The sequence below is a fragment of the Chiloscyllium punctatum genome, unplaced genomic scaffold, assembly GCF_047496795.1.
Source record: "Chiloscyllium punctatum isolate Juve2018m unplaced genomic scaffold, sChiPun1.3 scaffold_888, whole genome shotgun sequence".
Lineage (NCBI taxonomy): Eukaryota > Metazoa > Chordata > Chondrichthyes > Orectolobiformes > Hemiscylliidae > Chiloscyllium > Chiloscyllium punctatum.
Window position 1 is genome coordinate 35,886 of NW_027310622.1, and position 22,517 is coordinate 58,402.

A 22,517-nucleotide genomic window follows, 5' to 3' on the forward strand; every position below is an offset into this window, starting at 1 on the left:
CCATCCTGACGGTGACCTTACCCTCCATCCTGACAGTGACCTTTCCCTCCATCCTGACAGTGACCTTACCCGCCATCCTGACTCTGACCTTACCCTCAATCCCGACAGTGACCTTACCCTCCATCCTGACCGTGACCTTACCCTCCATCCTGGCAGTGACCTTACCCACCATCCTGACGGTGACCTTACCCTCCATCCTGACAGTGACCTTACCCTCCATCCTGGCAGTGACCTTACCCACCATCCTGACCGTGACCTTACCCTCCATCCTGACAGTGACCTTAACCACCATCCTGACGGTGACCTTACCCACCATCCTGACAGTGACCTTACCCTCCATCCTGACGGTGACCTTACCCACCATCCTGACGGTGACCTTACCCTCCATCCTGACAGTGACCTTACCCTCCATTCTGAGGGTGACCTTACCCTCCATCCTGACAGTGACCTTACCCACCATCCTGAGGGCGACTTGACCCTCAATCCTGACAGTGACCTTACCCTCCATCCTGAGAGTGACCTTTCCCACCATCCTTACGGTGACCTTACCCTCCATCCTGAGAGTGACCTTTCCCTCCATCCTGAGAGTGACCTTTCCCACCATCCTTACGGTGACCTTACCCTCCATCCTGAGAGTGACCTTTCCCTCCATCCTGACGGTGACCTTACCCTCCATCCTGGCGGTGACCTTACCTTCCACCCGGAGAGTGACCTTACCCACCATCCTGACGGTGACCTTTCCCTCCATCCTGACAGTGACCTTACCCTCCATCCTGACAGTGACCTTACCCACCATCCTGACGGTGACCTTTCCCTCCATCCTGACAGTGACCTTACCCTCCATCCTGACGGTGACCTTTCCCTCCATCCTGACAGTGACCTTACCCTCCATCCTGACAGTGACCTTTCCCACCATCCTGAGGGTGACCTTACCCTCCATCCTGACGGTGACCTTACCCTCCATCCTGACAGTGACCTTACCCTCCATCCTGAGAGTGACCGTACCCTCCATCCTGAGTGTGACCTTACCCTCCATCCTGACAGTGACCTTACCCACCATCCTGACAGTGACCTTACCCTCCATCCTGACGGTGACCTTACCCTCCATCCTGACAGTGACCTTACTTTCCATCCTGACGGTGACCTTATCCTGCATCCTGACGGTGACCTTACTCTCCATCCTGAGGGTGACCTTACCCTTCACCCTGGCAGTGACCTTACCCTCCATCCCGACAGTGACCTTACCCTCCATCCTGATTGCTGCGGTACTCTCCAATCTTACGGTGGTCTTACCTGCCATGCAGATGCACTTGAACTCGCCGATCTGGTCCAGGCACGTGGCTTCATTTCGGCACGGATTCGACCGGCACTCGTTGATGTCCAGCTCACATCGGGCACCGGTGTATCCTGCCAGGCAGTGACACTCGAAGGAACCCACCGTGTTCACACAATGCCCATTCAGCTCACAGGGATTAGCATCTGTCCAGGGAAGATTGCACCACTGTATCAGTCTCTGAGGGAAGGGGAGAGGGCACAAACCGTGCAGTGGGACTCCGACAATGGATGTTCTTGGTCATTCCTTGTAGCTGGTTCGTATTTACTGAGCGGGTTGGCATTCCCTAATGGTTGTCCATGTTTGTGCTGAGGAAGCCAGCCATACCTTTGGCACAAGGAGCTCCCAAAGAAGTCAACATTCAATTCCTGCCCAGAAATAGCACAGGGACACACTGAAAGATTTTCACCTGGTCCCCCAGGATCATTCGAAAGTCCCTGACAAGGGGTTACGGGCGGTGAGTGAGATGAGGAGACAGGTTCGGAGTGACGGACTCATTGAGCAGTGAAGTGCAGTTGAGTGGCTCCAGGCCATTGGAACTCCGGGAGAAGTTCTCGGAACTGGTCAGCAGCTGAGTGTCCGAGTCTGGGCTCTGTAGGACTTCGCGAGGAATTTAGAAAGTGTTCGGGTTGATGGCTCTGTGTCGGGGGACACCACGGAAGGCTGAGCGGACGCCTTTGGGCATTAAGATGTCAGCGCAGCTGAGGGAGCGGGTTGCTGAAAACGCTCGTAAAGCAGCGTTTGGTGACGTTAACCGAACAAGAAAGGAGATTGTAGAAATACCCAGGGTCAGGACTGGCTCTGTGAGGCTAGAGATTGGTGAAGAGCGGGCAGTCTGGCAGTCAGTGAGGGTCAAAGAGAGGTTTCTACAGTTGGGAGGAGCTCAGACTCAGGGCAATTAAGTCCCAAACGCCCAAATGTGAAGCATTATAATAACCCCCTGAGAGATTTATTGGGATTTGTTGACACTTGGTGCCATTAATTTCTGAGGTGTAATTGTTGAGGGATCTGTGGGATCCTATTTATTATTGAGTTTGCCTGAAGGGTTTGATCGCGGTCTATCATTTGTCAATAGCACGTTAAATCTGGCTGTTGGAAGCGAGTCTAATTTAGACTTCACTGCTGTGCTAAATAACGTTTGTCGCTTTTCGTTCAAGTTCACAGAATGCCATGCCTCCTCTTGGCCAGTGGGTGGGTCTCGATCTCACACTTTGCCAACGTTGAGGAGTTAGCCGGTCAGTAATATTTACCTGGTGGACAGAGGGAGGACTGCACAATGCTGGGGGGGGTCAGAGCTGATAGGTTGGCGCAGGAAAAGCCCAGCCGGCCAGGCGTCGTCCGAGGAACCTCCAACCACACGGCATCAACGTCGACTTCACCAGTTTCCTCATCTCCCCCTGGACCCCACCTCCACCTCATCCCAGATCCAACCCTCCAACTCGGCCCTGTCCTTCTTGTCCATCTTCCGTCCCACCTATCCACCCCACCCTCCTCTCCGAACTATCACCATCACATTCTGCCTTTCCCTCCCTATGGCATCCCCATCTACCTTCCCCACAGCCCCACACACCTTCCGTTTATCCCTGAGACCTCCCACATTCCCGATGAAGGGCCTCTGCCTGAAACATTGACTCCCCTGCTCCTGGGGGTGCTGACGGACCAGCCGTGCTTTTCCAGCACCGCACCTTTTGACTCTGAAACTGCTTCGGCGGTCCGCTTCAGGGTCGGAGCACGGGGACGTGCGGCTCCTGTAGTGGGGTCACTGACCTCGATCCAACAGTTTGGGAGGGACTGACCGAGCGGTTACTCCGGAGAGTACTTCTGGTGAGGCGAGACCGAGGTGAACAGAGCTGAGGAAGGTTCTAGAAAAGTGCACCGTCACAGTGGGGGGATGTGCCGACGGAATCCCACCGGAAATGGTCATGAAATCCTCAAGGGAAACGAGATGGAAGTCTGCCTGAGGGGATTTGAAACTGAAATCGACACCAGATTAGCCGATGGGGGTGGGGTGGTGGTGGGGGAAGGTGCGGGGGGGGTCCCAGTGAGGCCTCCCTTTGCTGTGCCTGTCACTCAACAGGTACTTTATCATCCCTGTGAACCATAATCTGCCTGTTCACACACCTTTCTGGTGATTTGGTTTTGATTGTTAAAGGCGAGGTTAAAACAAGCGACACATTATCGTTGTTAGAATCATAGAATCCCCACTGCGAGGAAGCAGGCCCTTCAGCCCATTGAGTCCTAACTGAGCCTCCAAAAAGCGTCCCATCCAGATCCACCCCACCGATGTAACCCTGCATTTCCCGTGGCTAAAACCCACCCAACCCGCACATCCCGAGACACTATGGGTAATTTAGCATGGCCAATCCATTTAACCTGCACATCCCCAGCGACAATGGGTAATTTAGCATGGCCAATCCACCTAACCTGCACATCCCTAGCGACAATGGGTAATTTAGCATGGCCAATCCACCTAACCTGCACATCCCTAGTGACAATGGGTAATTTAGCATGGCCAATCCACCTAACTTGCACATCCCTAGAGACAATGGGTAATTTAGCATGGCCAATCCACCTAACCTGCACATCCCTAGAGACAATGGGTAATTTAGCATGGCCAACCCACCTAACTTGCACATCCCTAGAGACAATGGGTAATTTAGCATGGCCAATCCACCTAACTTGCACATCCCTAGCGACAATGGGTAATTTAGCATGGCCAATCCACCTAACCTGCACATCCCTAGTGACAATGGGTAATTTAGCATGGCCAAATCACCTAACCTGAACATCCCTAGCGACAATGGGTAATTTAGCATGGCCAATCCACCTAACCTGAACATCCCTAGACACTATGCTAATTCATCACGGCCAATCCACCTCACTTATACATCCCTGAACACCATGGGCAATTTTGCTTGGCCAATCCACCCTGACCTGCACATCTTTGGACTGTGGGAGGAAACTGGAGGAAACCCACGCAGACACAGGGGAGAATGTGCAAACTCCACACAGACAGTCACCCGAGGCTGGAATTGAACCCAGGACCCTGGCGCTATGAGGCAGCAGTGCTAACCACTGATCTGTCATTGTTGGGGGGGGGGGGGCATTCGATTCTTCTAGCCGATGGGACGCCCTGGAGACTGTACGGGTCAGGGGGTGTGGTGATGGAGGGCGGTGTAAAAGGACGTGAGACCGGGAGAGCTGAGTGCCTCAAGTCCAGGCCCCAGTCGGACTTACCCATCGAGCACTCGTTAATGTCGTGCTTGCATGACTGCCCGGTGAATCCAAGCGGGCACTCGCACATGGCCTCTCCTGTCAGGGGGTTCATCTCGCAGACCGCATTCGCGTGGCATGGGTTATTGATGCATGGGTCGTCCAGTTGGCAGAACAGACCTGGGAGAAAGGATCAAACAGGTGACTCGGCACAGATCATCCAACTCTCTACCCAACGAGGACTGGGGGGGGGAGGGGCGGCTCAGACACGTTCAAGACCCCTCGCCCAACAGCTACCCTTTTAGGATGCAGCCTTGGAAAACACCCAACCCTCCCTGGAGTCCGTCACCTTTTCCGGTTGGAGACGGAGTTCCCCGTGAGTTCTCGCTGGAAGAAATGCTCCCCGATTTCGCCCCCACCCCGACCCCCGCCCCACCCCCGACCGGGTCGGAATTCAACTTGAACGCCAACCCTCCCCTGTTTCGGAGGAAGGCAGTGATTTAAGAACAGGAGTAGGCCATTCGGTCCCTCGTGCCTGTGCTACCGTTCACCAATGTGGCGGCTAATCCGGCTGATGCTCTCAGTTTCCACGTTCCTATCTGCCCTGACCCCTTCGCGTCGGTGAACTGTGAGCATCTCTCCGCTACAGGAGAGAGGGGGAAACCAGGGAATTCCCCATCCATCAGCCAAATGGCCATCGACGGTGAACCACTCGAGTCTCTGATTGAGGAGAGGGTGGCTGAGTTACCCAACAGTTCCAGCTGACCAGTGAGAACCAGCTCAGGTATTTGGACAGCCCGCACGAGGTGAGGCCTTTGGCGGGGAAATAAGTCGCGGAATCCCCCGCGGCGTGGGAGCAGGCCATTCGGCCCAGTGTTGTCCAGGCTGGCCTTCCGAAAAGAGCATCCCACCCAGGGCGCACCCTAGCCCTGTGACCCCGCGTTTCCCATCGCTAATTCACCCAGCCTGGACACCATGGGTCAGCTTAGCACGGCAAATCCACACTAACGTGCACGCCTTTGGATTGTGGGAGGAAACCAGAGGGGCTTGGAGAGACCTCACGCAGATACGGGGAGAATGTGCAAACTCCACACGGACAGTCGCCCGAAGGTGGAATCAAACCTGGATCCCTGGCGCTGTGAGACAGCGGTGCTAACCAGTGGGCCGTTGTGCGTTAATCCTTTGTTCTCATCCCTGATCTCTAGCACTGTGGTACAGTGCGTCGCCATCTTGTCTCGCACTCAGACAAGGCAAATCCCACTAATTTTGGCTGAAAGATCTAAGCTGACCATGTTCCCCCCCCACCCCCCACCCACCCCCAAAGTCCCGTGTCGAGAGTAGGGTGCACAAGGTGTCATCTTTCAGAGCTGACCTTCAACCTCAGCCATCTCAGGCCTCTCACAATGGATTCTCCAAGAAGGAGAGAGGAATTACATTCGTTGTCCTGACTAATGCAATCCCCCTCAATCAATATCTCCAAAAACAAACCCAGAACGTCTGACCCTTGCTCTGCTGCTCGCGGAACTTTGCAGTGCTTCCACTTCCAAAGTATTTGATTGGCTGGGAACCCCTTTGAGTCACCCTCTAGTGTATGGGATTGCTATACAAACGGGTGGTGTCATTCCCAGTGTCCCACAGACGGACCCTGAGGTGTTACAAGGAAACACCGTCATTGGGGGCGTTGGTCACCACTGCGCTGTCACACTTCCCAAATTTCAAATTCCTCACGGACGGAGTACCGACATGGTAACTCCCGACAGGATTCCGTCTGACTGGCCATCGGGAGTTGATATTCTCAACCTCCGCTGTCGCCCCAAGTAGAGCGAGACTTCCAGCGGTTCACTGCACGACCTCGGGAATAAATTTGACCTTGAGAAGACCGATGGGAACAGGACAACGTCGATGCTAGAGCTCAGCCCATCGATGAGTGAGTACGGCCAAACTGGTGATCCACCCAAGTCCTGCCCAGTGGGTTCACTCAAATCTGTTCCCAGAGTGAAGGCCAGATTCCTGCTGTTGTTCCTGGGCGCGTGGATCTGCATGTGTTGGTGTCAAGGCAATGGGGATTTCACACTCAAGGTGGGTTGAGGGAGATCACTTACCCCCCCCCCCCCCCCCCAGCCCGGACTCCAAACTGACAATAGGGAGACCCGCCCCCAAGTTCCACAAACACCCCAAAGACCCTCCCTACGTGGCCGAACCTGGGGCAGGGCTTACCTTTTCTACCCGGCGGGCACTGGCACACAAAGTTTGCCACCTTGTCATGGCAGGTGGCACCGTGCGCACAGGAAGTCTCGGTGCAGTCGTTGATGTTCTCGCCGCATTCCTGGCCGGACCAGCCGTTGACACAGATGCAGCCGTAGCCCCCATCCATGTTGGTGCACGTGCCCCCGTTCTGGCACAGGTTGGGCTGGAGCTGGCATTCATCCACATCCTCGTTGCAGAACCGGCCTGAAAGCCAAGCAGGGAGGGTCAGGGTGGGTCGGGGTGTCACGCCCACCCCCGTGGGAAATGCCTCACGCGATACCCGTGCGTCCACCCAACTCTGACCCGCGACATAGATACCCTTGCCTGCCCCATCCCCACCCCGGTCACTGTTTACCACTCCTGTGGGTGCGGAAGGTGCTGTAAGATCAAGGCCATAAGGGCACGGCCATCTCTTCTCCCAGAATCGATGAACTCACCGTGACCTTATTCTATGTATCCCTGAGCTCACCGTGACCTTATCCCGTCAACCCCTGAACTCACCGTGACCTTATCCCATCAACCCCTGAGCTTACCGTGACCTTATCCCATCAACCCCTGAACTCACCGTGACCTTATCCCGTCAACCCCTGAGCTTACCGTGACCTTATCCCGTCAACCCCTGAACTCACCATGACCTTATCCCGTCAACCCCTGAACTCACCGTGACCTTATCCGATCAAACCCTGAACTCACCGTGACCTTATCCCAAAAACCCCTGAGCTCACCATAACCTTATCCCGTCAACCCCTGAACTCATCGCGACCTTATCATGTCAACCCCTTAAATCACCGTAACTTTATCCCATCAACCCCTGAGCTCACCGTAACCTTATCCTGTCAACCCCTGAACTCATCGCGACCTTATCATGTCAACCCCTTAAATCACCGTAACTTTATCCCATCAACCCCTGAGCTCACCGTGACCTTATCCCGTCAACCCCTGAACTCACCGCGACCTTATCACGTCAACCCCTTAAATCACCATAACTTTATCCAATCAACCCCTGAGCTCACCGTGACCCTATCCCGTCAACCCCTGAACTCATCGCGACCTTATCCCATCAACCCCTGAACTCACCGCGACCTTATCACGTCAACCCCTGAACTCACCGTAACCTTATCCCATCAACCCTTGAACTCACCGTAACCTTATCCCGTCAACCCCTGAACTCACCGCGACCTTATCACGTCAATCCCTGAACTCACCGTAACCTTATCCCGTCAACCCCTGAACTCATCGCGACCTTATCACGTCAATCCCTGAACTCACCGTAACCTTATCCCGTCAACCCCTGAACTCATCGCGACCTTATCCCATCAACCCCTGAACTCACCGCGACCTTATCACGTCAACCCCTGGACTCACCGTAACCTTATCCCATCAACCCTTGAACTCACCGTAACCTTATCCCGTCAACCCCTGAACTCACCGCGACCTTATCACGTCAATCCCTGAACTCACCGTAACTTTATCCAATCAATCCCTGAGCTCATCGTGACCTTATCCCGTCAACTCCTGAACTCACCGCGACCTTATCCCGTCAACTCCTGAACTCACCATGACCTTATCCCATCAAACCCTGAACTCACCGTAATCTTATCCTGTCAAACCCTGAACTCACCGTAACCTTCTCCCGTCAACCCCTGAACTCATCGCGACCTTATCACGTCAACCCCTGAACTCACCGTGACCTTATCAGCCTTCACTGATGATGTTGTCGAGTCAACCTCCGAGCTCGCTGTGACCATGTCCATTCCACACCTGACCTTAGCTACCAAACCCAGCAAGACTATGCACAGTCAACGTGTCAACTCACTGTGATGCTGTGTCGCCAATGACCTCTTGCACTGACCCCGTTAACTATGACCTAACATTCCACACATGAAACACAGACGGAATGAAAAACCCTGAGTGAACTGTGTCTGATAGAGGTATCGACGGGAGATGTTGACTGACCAGTCCATGTGGAGGGACATTTACAATCGTAGCTGCTGACTTGGTCCACACAGGTGCCACCGTTCTGACATCGATGGTCCTCACAGTCATCAACATTCACCTCACAAAACCGACCGGTGAAGGCTGTGGGAAAACAGATTGGACAGCTTAGAGAAAATGACACTTCCTTCGCAGTTCGGAATCATTTGTCACAGCCATCCTTTCCAACGACGCAGCCAGCCATAAGATGGAGCTCAGTGTTCAGCAGCCCAGCCGCAGTCACACATTCTTATCCCAAACCCCAGGCCAGGTCCTCTTCCCAGAGATGATTCTGGAGGTCTCCTTGCGGTACTGAGGGAGGGCCACACTGTCAGAGGGTCAGTGCTGAAGGAGTGTCACACTGTCAGAGGGTCAGTACTGAGGGAGTGCCGCACTGTCAGAGGGTCAGCACTGAGGGAGTGCCGCACTGTCAGAGGGTCAGTACTGAGGGAGTGCCGCACTGTCAGAGGGTCAGTACTGAGGGAGTGCCGCACTGTCAGAGGGTCAGTACTGAGGGAGTGCCGCACTGTCAGAGGGTCAGTACTGAGGGAGTGCTGCACTGTCACAGGGTCAGTACTGAGGGAGTGCCGCACTGTCAGAGGGTCAGTACTGAGGGAGTGCCGCACTGTCAGAGGGTCAGTACTGAGGGAGTGCCGCACTGTCAGAGGGTCAGTACTGAGGGAGTGCCAAACTGTCCAAGGGTCAGTACTGAGGGAGTGCAACACTGTCAGAGGGTCAGTACTGAGGGAGTGCCGCACTGTCAGAGGGCCAGTACTGAGGGAGTGCAACACTGTCAGAGGGTCAGTGCTGAGGGAGTGCTGCACTGTCAGAGGGTCAGTACTAAGGGAGTGCCGCACTGTCACAGGGTCAGTACTGAGGGAGTGCTGCACTGTCAGAGGGTCAGTGCTGAGAGAGTGCTGCACTGTCAGAGGGTCAGTGCTGAGGGAGTGCCGCACTGTCTCATGGTCAGTGCTGAGGGAGTGCTGCACAGTCGGAGGGTCAGTACTGAGGGAGTGCTGCACTGTCAGAGGGTCAGAACAGAGGGAGTGCTGCACTGTCAGAGGGTCAGTGCTGAGGGAGTGCTGCACTGTCGGAGGGTCAGTACTGAGGGAGTGCCGCACTGTCAGAGGGTCTGTACTGAGGGAGTGCTGCACTGTCAGAGGGTCAGTACTGAGGGAGGGTCGCACTCTCAGAGGGTCAGTACTGAGGGAGTGCCGCACTGTCAGAGGGTCAGTACTGAGGGAGTGCTGCACTGTCAGAGGGTCAGTACTGAGGGAGTGCTGCACTGTCAGAGGGTCAGAACAGAGGGAGTGCTGCACTGTCAGAGGGTCAGTGCTGAGGGAGTGCCGCACTGTCAGAGGGTCAGTACTGAGGGAGTCCTGCACTGTCAGAGGGTCAGAACAGAGGGAGTGCCGCACTGTCAGAGGGTCAGTACTGAGGGAGTCCTGCACTGTCAGAGGGTCAGTACTGAGGGAGTGCTGCACTGTCAGAGGGTCAGAACAGAGGGAGTGCTGCACTGTCAGAGGGTCAGTACTGAGGGAGTGCCGCACTGTCAGAGGGTCAGTACTGAGGGAGTCCTGCACTGTCAGAGGGTCAGAACAGAGGGAGTGCTGCACTGTCAGAGGGTCAGTGCTGAGGGAGTGCTGCACTGTCGGAGGGTCAGTACTGAGGGAGTGCTGCACTGTCAGAGGGTCAGTACAGATGGAGTGCTGCACTGTCAGAGGGTCAGTACAGATGGAGTGCTGCACTGTCAGAGGGTCAGTACTGAGGGAGTGCCGCACTGTCAGAGGGTCAGTACTGAGGGAGTGCCGCACTGTCAGAGGGTCAGTACTGAGGGAGTGCCGCACTGTCAGAGGGTCAGTACTGAGGGAGTGCTGCACTGTCAGAGGGTCAGTACTGAGGGAGTGCCGCACTGTCAGAGGGTCAGTATTGACTGGTCACTCGGGTCTTTCCGAATGGAGCTGTGTTCGATTTACTGTTTTCAGCAGAATACTCTGAACGTTCCTCTCAAATCAGTGTGAGATATCTATCGTCTGTATGTGGTGGGGTCAGGGCAACATTTCTCTCCCAGACCTGTTGAATTGTTCCAATGAAGCACATTGCAAACCCGAGGAACAGAACCTAGTTTTCCACTTTGATACCTGATAGATTTCTTAATTCAACATCGGCGTCATCAATTTCAGACCACAAACGAAGTCCTGTGTTTTGATGCAAGGCTCTTCACCCTCAGTGTCATGTCTGTATCTGCTTGGGTTTGCACCGTGCAGAGCTGACCCATATCCTGCCATTAACACCTATCTCTCAACTCTGTCGCTCCGCTACCACCATTGGCACTCCTTCTGTCTTCATTTGTGGGGAACCTCACCGTCCGTGCCTGCGCGCCCCCAGCACTCCCTCTCCCAAACTCCGCAAACTTGCAATACCATAAAATTCATTATTTTCCAGCAGCTTTCATCTTCTGGAAATGGATGTAAAATGATCACTCGGTTTCTCTGCCCCCCCCCCCCAGGTGATGCAGAATCTCTCCAGCCCCTTTATCCGTTTTCATTATTAACTACAGTTAGCGATCTCATTGACTGGCAAGCTCACAGAGAGGGAACCTCTGGCTCCAAAATACTTCAGTCACTCAGCCTGAAATCGCTGGCGGTTATCGCTGACTGTGCCAGAGCCCCCCTCTCCGGCTGAGAAACCCTCTAGAGACCTGAGCTGAGGTACGTGACCCTGGCTGAGGGATCAGACCGCACCGTCTCTGTGCGCGAGAGAGAGAGAGAGAGAGAGATCGAGCACCCAGGGGACAGGGAGAGCAGCAAACGTTTCTCTTGTCTCGCCTCCCTCCTTCCACCCCTGTCGCTTACCTCCCCTTTCGTTATCCCACGACTTATCTTCGCGTGGGAACGCTGAACGTGGGAACAAAGGCAGGCCATTCGGCCCTTATGGCCTGCTCCACCATTAAATACAGTCGTAGCGGAACATTGAATTCAATCCCCTGTTCCCCCACCCTCCCCGTGCCGTAGAGTCATAGAGATGTTCAACACGGAAACAGACCCTTCGGTCCAACCCGTCCATGCCGACCCAGATATCCCAACCTAATCTCGTCCCACCTGCCAGCACCCGACCCATATCCCTCCAAACCCTTCCTATTCATATACCCATCCAGATGCCTTTTAAATGCTGTAATTGTACCAGCCTCCACCACTTCCCCTGGCAGCTCATTCCATACACACACCACCCTCTGTGTGGAAAAGTTGCCCCTTAGGTCTCTTTTATATCTTTCCCCTCTCACCCTAAACCTGTTCCCTCTCGTTCTGGACTCCCCGACCCCAGGGAAAAGACTTTGTCTATTTATCCTATCCATGCTCCCTCACGGTTTTGTTCCCCTTAAGAGCTCCACCTAACTCCTTCTTGAAAACGTTCAGCGTTTTTGCCTCAGTTGCTTTCGGAGGCAGAGAGATAGATCCCCCAGGCCCCCCTCTCCCTGGGTGAAGACAATTCTCCTCAGCTCAGTCCGAACTGGCTTATCCCTTTACGTTTAAACTCTCTGCACTCTGGGGACACCCCTGCGTTTACTCTGTTTGGTCCTGTTAGAATTTTATTCGTTCCTGTGAGACCCGCCCCTCACTTTTCCGAACGCCGGGGAATACAGTCCCAGGAGAAAGTGCGGACTGCAGATGCTGGAGACCAGAGTCGGGAGCTGGGGAAGCGCAACAGGGTTAAGCGGCATCCGGGGAGCAGGAGAATCGACGTTTCGGGCATAAGCCCTTCTTCGGGAATATAGTCGTAACCAATTCAATCCATTCCTCCCAAGTTAGTCCCGGAATCAGTCTGGGAAACTTTTTTACCAGGACGTCCTTCCTCGGATAAACAGACCGAACCTGCAGCCAGTACTGCAGCTGTGGTCTCACCTGCACCTCCCTGCTCCTGTGCTGGAATCCTCTCACGCTGAAGCCCATCGCTCCATTTACCTTCTTCACCGCCCGCTGCACCTTCAGCGGCTGGTGTACCAGGGCACCCAGAGCTCATTGTACCTCACCCTTTCCCAAACCTTCGAGCCCGCCTGATCTTTAACCTTCCCTCAGTTCCGAAAGGTTGACCCCCACCTCAACCACAGCGGACGCTGCCTGCTCTCTTTGGACCTTCCGTCAATTTCTCTTCACATTTTGCACGCTTTCTGATATACGTGGGGGAGGACCTACCGAAACAGAGCAATTGCAGGACAACGCAGTCCCCTCTTGTTGAGGTGTTTAATGTGCTCCAGACAAAACAGCTCACACACAGCACCTTCCGACCATGTTTATCGCAATCTCCACCACAAAAATACTTGCATGGAGAAAATACAATAATGGCAGGTTATCAAACCGCAGGGATTAAATACCAAAGGAACAGGGGTTATTAGGTCTGTGACTCTGCCAATTCAGTGCTGTAACTCACCCTCAGCGTTCAGGACAACAGGTAGGGTGGAGGGAGACCGCTTCCAAATGTATTCAAACTCTCTTTGATGACAAGAAACATTTGAGGGGACTGGCCGCCAAACCCACCCCGAGAAACAGCCTTGAGATGTGCGGAAGGTTTTGATGTGGATGATACAGAGAGAAGGCTGTTCACTTTAATAACATCCACCCCCACGTTCCCCCCCCCCCGGACCCACACACACACACCCCGACCCCCAGACCCACCCACCCACTCCCCCCTCGGACACACACACACACACACACACACACACACACACACCCCGACCCCCAGACCCACCCACCCACTCCCCCCTCGGACACACACACACACACGCACACACCGACCCCCAGACCCACCCACCCACTCCCCCCTCGGACCCACACACACACACACACCCCCAGACACACCCACCCACTCCCCCCTCAAACCCACACACACACACACACCCCGACCCCCAGACCCACCCACCCACTCCCCCCTCGGACCCACACCACACACACACACCCCCAGACCCACCCACCCACTCCCCCCTCAAACCCACACACACACACACACCCCGACCCCCAGACCCACTCACCCACTCCCCCCTCGGACCCACACACACACACACACACACCGACCCCCAGACCCACCCACCCACTCCCCCCTCAGACACACACACACACACACACCGACCCCCAGACCCACCCACCCACTCCCCCCTCAGACACACACACACACACACACACCCCGACCCCCAGACCCACCCACCCACTCCCCCCTCGGACACACACACACACACACACACACACCGACCCCCAGACCCACCCACCCACTCCCCCCTCGGACCCAAACACACACACACACACACACACACCCCCAGACCCACCCACCCACTCCCCCCTCAAACCCACACACACACACACACCCCGACCCCCAGACCCACTCACCCACTCCCCCCTCGGACCCACACACACACACACACACACACACACCGACCCCAAGACCCACCCACCCACTCCCCCCTCAGACACACACACACACACACACCGACCCCCAGACCCACCCACCCACTCCCCCTTCAGACACACACACACACACACACACCGACCCCCAGACACCCACCCACCCACTCCCCCCTCAGACACACACACACACACACACCGACCCCCAGACCCACCCACCCACTCCCCCCTCGGACCCACACACACACACACACACCGACCCCCAGACCCACCCACCCACTCCCCCCTCAGACACACACACACACACACACACCGACCCCCAGACCCACTCACCCACTCCCCCCTCGGACCCACACACACACACACACACACCGACCCCCAGACACCCACCCACTCCCCCCTCAGACACACACACACACACACCCCGACCCCCAGACCCACCCACCCACTCCCCCCTCAGACCCACACACACACACACACACACACACACACCCCGACCCCCAGACCCACCCACCCACTCCCCCCTCAGATCCACACACACACACACACACACACACACCGACCCCCAGACCCACCCACCCACTCCCCCCTCGGACCCACACACACACACACCCCCGACCCCCAGACCCACCCACCCACTCCCCCCTCGGACCCACCCACACACACACACCGACCCCCAGACCCACTCACCCACTCCCCACTCGGACCCACACACACACACACACACACCGACCCCCAGACCCACCCACCCACTCCCCCCTCGGACCCACACGCACACACACACACACACACCGACCCCCACACCCACCCACCCACTCCCCCCTCGGACCCACACACACACACACACACACACCGACCCCCAGACCCACCCACCCACTCCCCCCTCGGACCCACACACACACACACACACACACACACACACACCGACCCCCAGACCCACCCACCCACTCCCCCCTCAGATCCACACACACACACACACACACACACACACCGACCCCCAGACCCACCCACCCACTCCCCCCTCGGACCCACACACACACACACCCCGACCCCCAGACCCACCCACCCACTCCCCCCTCGGACCCACCCACACACACACACCGACCCCCAGACCCACTCACCCACTCCCCACTCGGACCCACACACACACACACACCCCGACCCCCAGACCCACCCACCCACTCCCCCCTCGGACCCACCCACACACACACACACCGACCCCCAGACCCACCCACCCACTCCCCCCTCAGACACACACATACACACACACCGACCCCCAGACCCACCCACCCACTCCCCCCTCGGACCCACACACACACACAGACACACACCCCGACCCCAAGACCCACCCACCCACTCCCCCCCAGACACACACACACACACACACACACACACACACACCGATCCCCAGACCCACCCACCCACTCGCCCCTCAGACACACACACACACACACACACACACACACCGACCCCCAGACCCACCCACCCACTCCCCCCTCAGACACACACACACACACACACCGACCCCCAGACCCACCCACCCACTCCCCCCTCAGACACACACACACACACACACACACACACCGACCCCCAGACCCACTCACCCACTCCCCCCTCGGACCCACACACACACACACACACACACCGACTCCCAGACACCCACCCACCCACTCCCCCCTCAGACACACACACACACACACACACCCACCCCCAGACCCACGCACCCACTCCCCCTCGGACCCACCCACACACACACACACACACACACACACCGACCCCCAGACCCACCCACCCACTCCCCCCTCGGACCCACCCACACACACACACACACACACACCGACCCCCAGACCCACCCACCCACTCCCCCCTCGGACCCACACGCACACTCACACACACACACCGACCCCCACACCCACCCACCGACTCCCCCCTCGGACCCACACACACACACACACACACACACCGACCCCCAGACCCACCCACCCACTCCCCCCTCGGACCCACACACACACACACACACACACACACACACCGACCCCCAGACCCACCACCCACCACTCCCCCCTCAGATCCCACACACACACACACACACACACGACCCCCAGACCCACCCACCCACTCCCCCCTCGGACCCACACACACACACACACCCCGACCCCCCAGACCCACCCACCCACTCCCCCTCGGACCCACCCACACACACACACCGACCCCCAGACCCACTCACCCACTCCCCACTCGGACCCACACACACACACACACCCCGACCCCCAGACCCCACCCACCCACTCCCCCCTCGGACCCACCCACACACACACACCGACCCCCAGACCCACCCACCCACTCCCCCCTCGGACCCACACACACACACACACCCCCAGACCCACCCACCCACTCCCCCTCAAACCCACACACACACACACACCCCGACCCCCAGACCCCACTCACCCACTCCCCCCTCGGACCCACACACACACACACACACACCGACCCCCAGACCCACCCACCCACTCCCCCCTCAGACACACACATCACACACACACCGACCCCAGACCCACCCACCCACTCCCCCCTCAGACACAAACACACACACACACCCCGACCCCCAGACCCACCCACCCACTCCCCCCTCGGACACACACACACACACACACACACCGACCCCCCAGACCCACCCACCCACTCCCCCCTCGGACCCCACACACACACACACACACACACACACCCCCAGACCCACCCACCCACTCCCCCCTCAAACCCACACACACACACACACCCCGACCCCCAGACCCACTCACCCACTCCCCCCTCGGACCCACACACACACACACACACACACACCGACCCCCAGACCCACCCACCCACTCCCCCCTCAGACACACACACACACACACACCGACCCCCCAGACCCACCCCACCCACTCCCCCTTCAGACACACACACACACACACACACACCGACCCCCAGACACCCACCCACCCACTCCCCCCTCAGACACACACACACACACACACCGACCCCCAGACCCACCCACCCACTCCCCCCTCGGACCCACACACAAACACACACACCGACCCCCAGACCCACCCACCCACTCCCCCCTCAGACACACACACACACACACACACACCGACCCCCAGACCCACTCACCCACTCCCCCCTCGGACCCACACACACACACACACACACACCGACCCCCAGACACCCACCCACTCCCCCCTCAGACACACACACACACACACCCCGACCCCCAGACCCACCCACCCACTCCCCCCTCGGACCCACCCACACACACACACACACACACACACACCGACCCCCAGACCCACCCACCCACTCCCCCTCGGACCCACACGCACACACACACACACACACACACACCGACCCCCACACCCACCCACCCACTCCCCCCTCGGACCCACACACACACACACACACACACACCGACCCCAGACCCACCCACCCACTCCCCCCTCGGACCCACACACACACACACACACACACACACACACACCGACCCCCAGACCCACCCACCCACTCCCCCCTCAGATCCACACACACACATCACACACACACACACACCGACCCCCAGACCCACCCACCCACTCCCCCTCGGACCCACACACACACACCCCGACCCCCAGACCCACCCACCCACTCCCCCCTCGGACCCACCACACACACACACCGACCCCCAGACCCACTCACCCACTCCCCACTCGGACCCACACACACACACACACCCCGACCCCCAGACCCACCACCCACTCCCCCCTCGGACCCACCCACACACACACACACACCGACCCCCAGACCCACCCACCCACTCCCCCCTCAGACACACACATACACACACACCGACCCCCAGACCCACCCACCCACTCCCCCCTCGGACCCACACACACACACAGACACACACCCCGACCCCAAGACCACCCACCCACTCCCCCCTCAGACACACACACACACACACACACCGACCCCCAGACCCACTCACCCACTCCCCCTCGGACCCACCCACACACACACACACCGACCCCCAGACCCACCCACCCACTCCCCCCTCAGACACACACACACACACACACACACCGACCCCCCAGACCCACTCACCCACTCCCCCCTCGGACCCACACACACACACACACACACACACACCGACCCCCAGACCCACTCACCCACTCCCCCCTCGGACCCACACACACACACACACACACACCGACCCCCAGACCCACCCACCCACTCCCCCCTCAGACACACACACACACACACACACACACACACACCGATCCCCAGACCCACCCACCCACTCGCCCCTCAGACACACACACACACACACACACACACACACCGACCCCCAGACCCACCCACCCACTCCCCCCTCAGACACACACACACACACACACCGACCCCCAGACCCACCCACCCACTCCCCCCTCAGACACACACACACACACACACACACACCGACCCCCAGACCCACTCACCCACTCCCCCCTCGGGACCCACACACACACACACACACACACCGACCCCAGACACCCACCCACCCACTCCCCCCTCAGACACACACACACACACACACACCCACCCCCAGACCCACCCACCCACTCCCCCCTCGGACCCACCCACACACACACACACCGACCCCCAGACCCACTCACCCACTCACCCACTCCCCCCTCAGACACACCCACACACACACACACCGACCCCCAGACCCACCCACCCACTCCCCCCTCAGACACACACACACACACACACCGACCCCCAGACCCACTCACCCACTCCCCCCTCGGACCCACACACACACCCCGACCCCCAGACCCACCCACCCACTCCCCGCTCGGACCCACACACACACACACACACACACCCCGACCCCCAGACCCACCCACCCACTCCCCCTCGGACCCACACACACACACACACACCGACCGCCAGACCCACCCACCCACTCCCCGCTCGGACCCACACACACACACACACCGACCCCCAGACCCACCACCCACTCCCCGCTCGGACCCACACACACACACACACACACACACACCCCGACCCCCAGACCCACCCACCCATTCCCCCCTCGGACCCACACACACACACCCACCCCGACCCCCAGACCCACCCACCCACTCGCCGCTCGGACCCACACACACACACACACACACACCGACCCCCAGACCCACTCACCCACTCCCCCCTCGGACCCACACACACACACACACACACACACCGACCCCAGACCCACCCACCCACTCCCCCCTCGGACACACACACACACACACACCCCGACCCCAGACCCACCCACCCACTCCCCCTCGGACCCACCCACACACACACCAACCCCCAGACCCACCCACCCACTCCCCCCTCCGACACACACACACACACACACACACCGACCCCCAGACCCACCCACCCACTCCCCCCTCGGACCCACACACACACACACACACACACCCCGACCCCCAGACCCACCCACCACTCCCCCCTCAGACACACACACACACACCGACCCCCAGACCCACTCACCCACTCCCCCCTCGGACCCACACAAACACACACACACACCGACCCCCAGACCCACCCACCCACTCCCCCCTCGGACCCACACACACACACACACCCCGACCCCCAGACCCACCCACCCACTCCCCCCTCAGACACACACACACACACACACCGACCCCCAGACCCACCCACCCACTCCCCCCTCAGACACACACACACACACACACACACCGACCCCCAGACACCCACCCACTCCCCCCTCGGACCCACACACACACACACACACACACACACCGACCCCCAGACCCACCCACCCACTCCCCCCTCAGACCCCCACACACACACACACCGACCCCCAGACCCACCCACCCACTCCCCCCTCAGACACACACACACACACACACCGACCCCCAGACCCACTCACCCACTCACCCTCGGACCCACCCACACACACACACACCGACTCCCAGACCCACCCATCCACTCCCCCCTCAGACACACACACACACACACACCGACTCCAGACCCACCCACCCACTCCCCCCTCAGACACACACACACACACACACACACCGACCCCCAGACCCACTCACCCACTCCCCCCTCGGACCCACCCACACACACACACACCGACCCCCGGACCCACCCACCCACTCCCCCCTCGGACCCACACACACACACACCCCGACCCCCAGACCCACCCACCCACTCCCCCTCGGACCCACCCACACACACACACCGACCCCCAGACCCACTCACCCACTCCCCCCTCGGACCCACACACACACACACACACACACACACACACCGACCCCCAGACCCACCCACCCACTCCCCCCTCGGACCCACACACACACACACACACACAACCGACCCCAGACCCACCCACCCACTCTCCCCTCGGACACACACACACACACACACCGACCCCAGACCCACTCACCCACTCCCCCCTCGGACCCACACACACACACACACACACACACACACACACACACCGACCCCCAGACCCACCCACCCACTCCCCCCTCGGACACACACACACACACACACCCTGACCCCCAGACCCACCCACCCACTCCCCCCTCGGACCCACCCACACACACACACCGACCCCCAGACCCACCCACCCACTCCCCCCTCGGACACACACACACACACACACACCGACCCCCAGACCCACCCACCCACTCCCCCCTCGGACCCACACACACACACACACACACCCCGACCCCCAGACCCACCCACCCACTCCCCTCTCAGACACACACACACACACACACACACACCGACCCCCAGACCCACCCACCCACTCCCCCCTCGGACCCACCCACACACACACACACACACACACACACCGACCCCCAGACCCACTCACCCACTCCCCCCTCGGACCCACCCACACACACACTCCCCACCCCCAGACCCACCCACACTCTCCCCCTCCCCCAGACCCACCCACACACTCCCCCTCCCCCAGACCCACCCACACACTCCCCCTCCCCCAGACCCACCCACACACTTCCCCTCCCCCAGACCCACCCACACACTCCCCCTCCCCCAGACCCACCCACACACTCCCCCTCCCCCAGACCCACCCACACACTCCCACCCAGACCCACCCACACACTCCCCTCCCCCAGACCCACCCACACACTCCCCTCCCCAGACCCACCCACACACTCCCCCTTCCCCAGACCCACCCACACACTCCCCACCCCCAGACCACCCACACACTCCCCCCCAGACCCACACACACACTCCCCACCCCCAGACCCACCCACACACTCCCCCTTCCCCAGACCCACCCACACTCTCCCCCTTCCCCAGACCCACCCACACACTCCCCCTCCCCCAGACCCACCCACACACTCCCCCCAGACCCACCCACCCACATTCTCCCCCCAGACCCACCCACACACTCCCCCTCCCCAGACCCACCCACACTCTCCCCACCCCCAGACCCACCCACGCACTCCCCCTCCCAGACCCACCCACACTCTCCCCCTCCCCCAGACCCACCCACACTCTCCCCCTCCCCAGACCCACCCACACACTCCCCCTCCCCCAGACCCACCCACACACTCCCCCTCCCCCAGACCCACCCACACTCTCCCCCTCCCCCAGACCCACCCACGCACTCCCCCTCCCCAGACCCACCCACACTCTTCCCTTCCCCAGACCCACCCACGCACTCCCCTCCCCCAGACCCACCCACACACTTCCCCTCCCAGACAGACGCACTGATACATCACTCCAGGACGAGGGAGAGAGGGAGAGAGATGGGTTTGGGGTGGGGTGTGGTGGGGGCAGAGAGAGAGTGGAGGAGATATTGGGAGAAGGAGAGAGAGAGAGAGAGAGGGCAGGACCTTGGAGACAGGTGCAGTGATACATCGCTCCGGGACGGGGGAGAGAGGGAGATGGGTGGGGGAGAGGGGGAGGGGTGGGGGAGAGGAGAGGGGGTGGGAGAGAGGGAGAGGGGTGGGAGAGAGGGGAGGGGTGGGGGAGAGGGAGAGGGGTGGGAGACAGGGCGAGGGGTGGGAGAGAGGGAGAGGATGGTACCTGGGAGACAGGCGCAGTGATACATCTCTCCAGGATGGGGGGAGAGGGAGAGGGGTGGGGGAGAGGGAGAGGGGTGGGGGAGAGGGAGAGGATGGTACCTGGGAGACAGGCGCAGTGGTACATCTCTCCGGGATGGGGGAGAGAGAGAGAGAGAGAGGGGTGGGAGAGAGGGGGAGAGAGGGAGAGAGAGAGGGGTGGGAGAGAGGGAGAGGGGTGGGAGAGAGGGAGAGGGGTGGGAGAGAGGGGAGGGGGAGAGAGGGAGAGGGGTGGGGGAGAGGAGG

General features: G+C 59.2%; 1 protein-coding gene across 1 annotated transcript in view; it reads right to left on the bottom strand.

Annotated features, from left to right (window-relative positions):
• Nucleotides 1–22,371, bottom strand: part of LOC140474229 (uncharacterized) — a gene marked incomplete at its 3' end in the record, with an annotated part of 53,395 nt that extends 31,024 nt beyond the window's left edge. Inside the window, exons 1-5 of the mRNA XM_072567676.1 lie at nt 22,335–22,371; nt 8,750–8,872; nt 6,764–6,997; nt 4,571–4,726; nt 1,294–1,479 (exon numbers count right to left, since the gene is read on the bottom strand). Coding sequence (XP_072423777.1) covers nt 1,294–1,479; nt 4,571–4,726; nt 6,764–6,997; nt 8,750–8,872; nt 22,335–22,359 — 724 coding nt within the window. The remainder of the gene's footprint in view (nt 1–1,293; nt 1,480–4,570; nt 4,727–6,763; nt 6,998–8,749; nt 8,873–22,334) is intronic.
• Between the last annotated feature and the right edge of the window lie 146 nt (nt 22,372–22,517).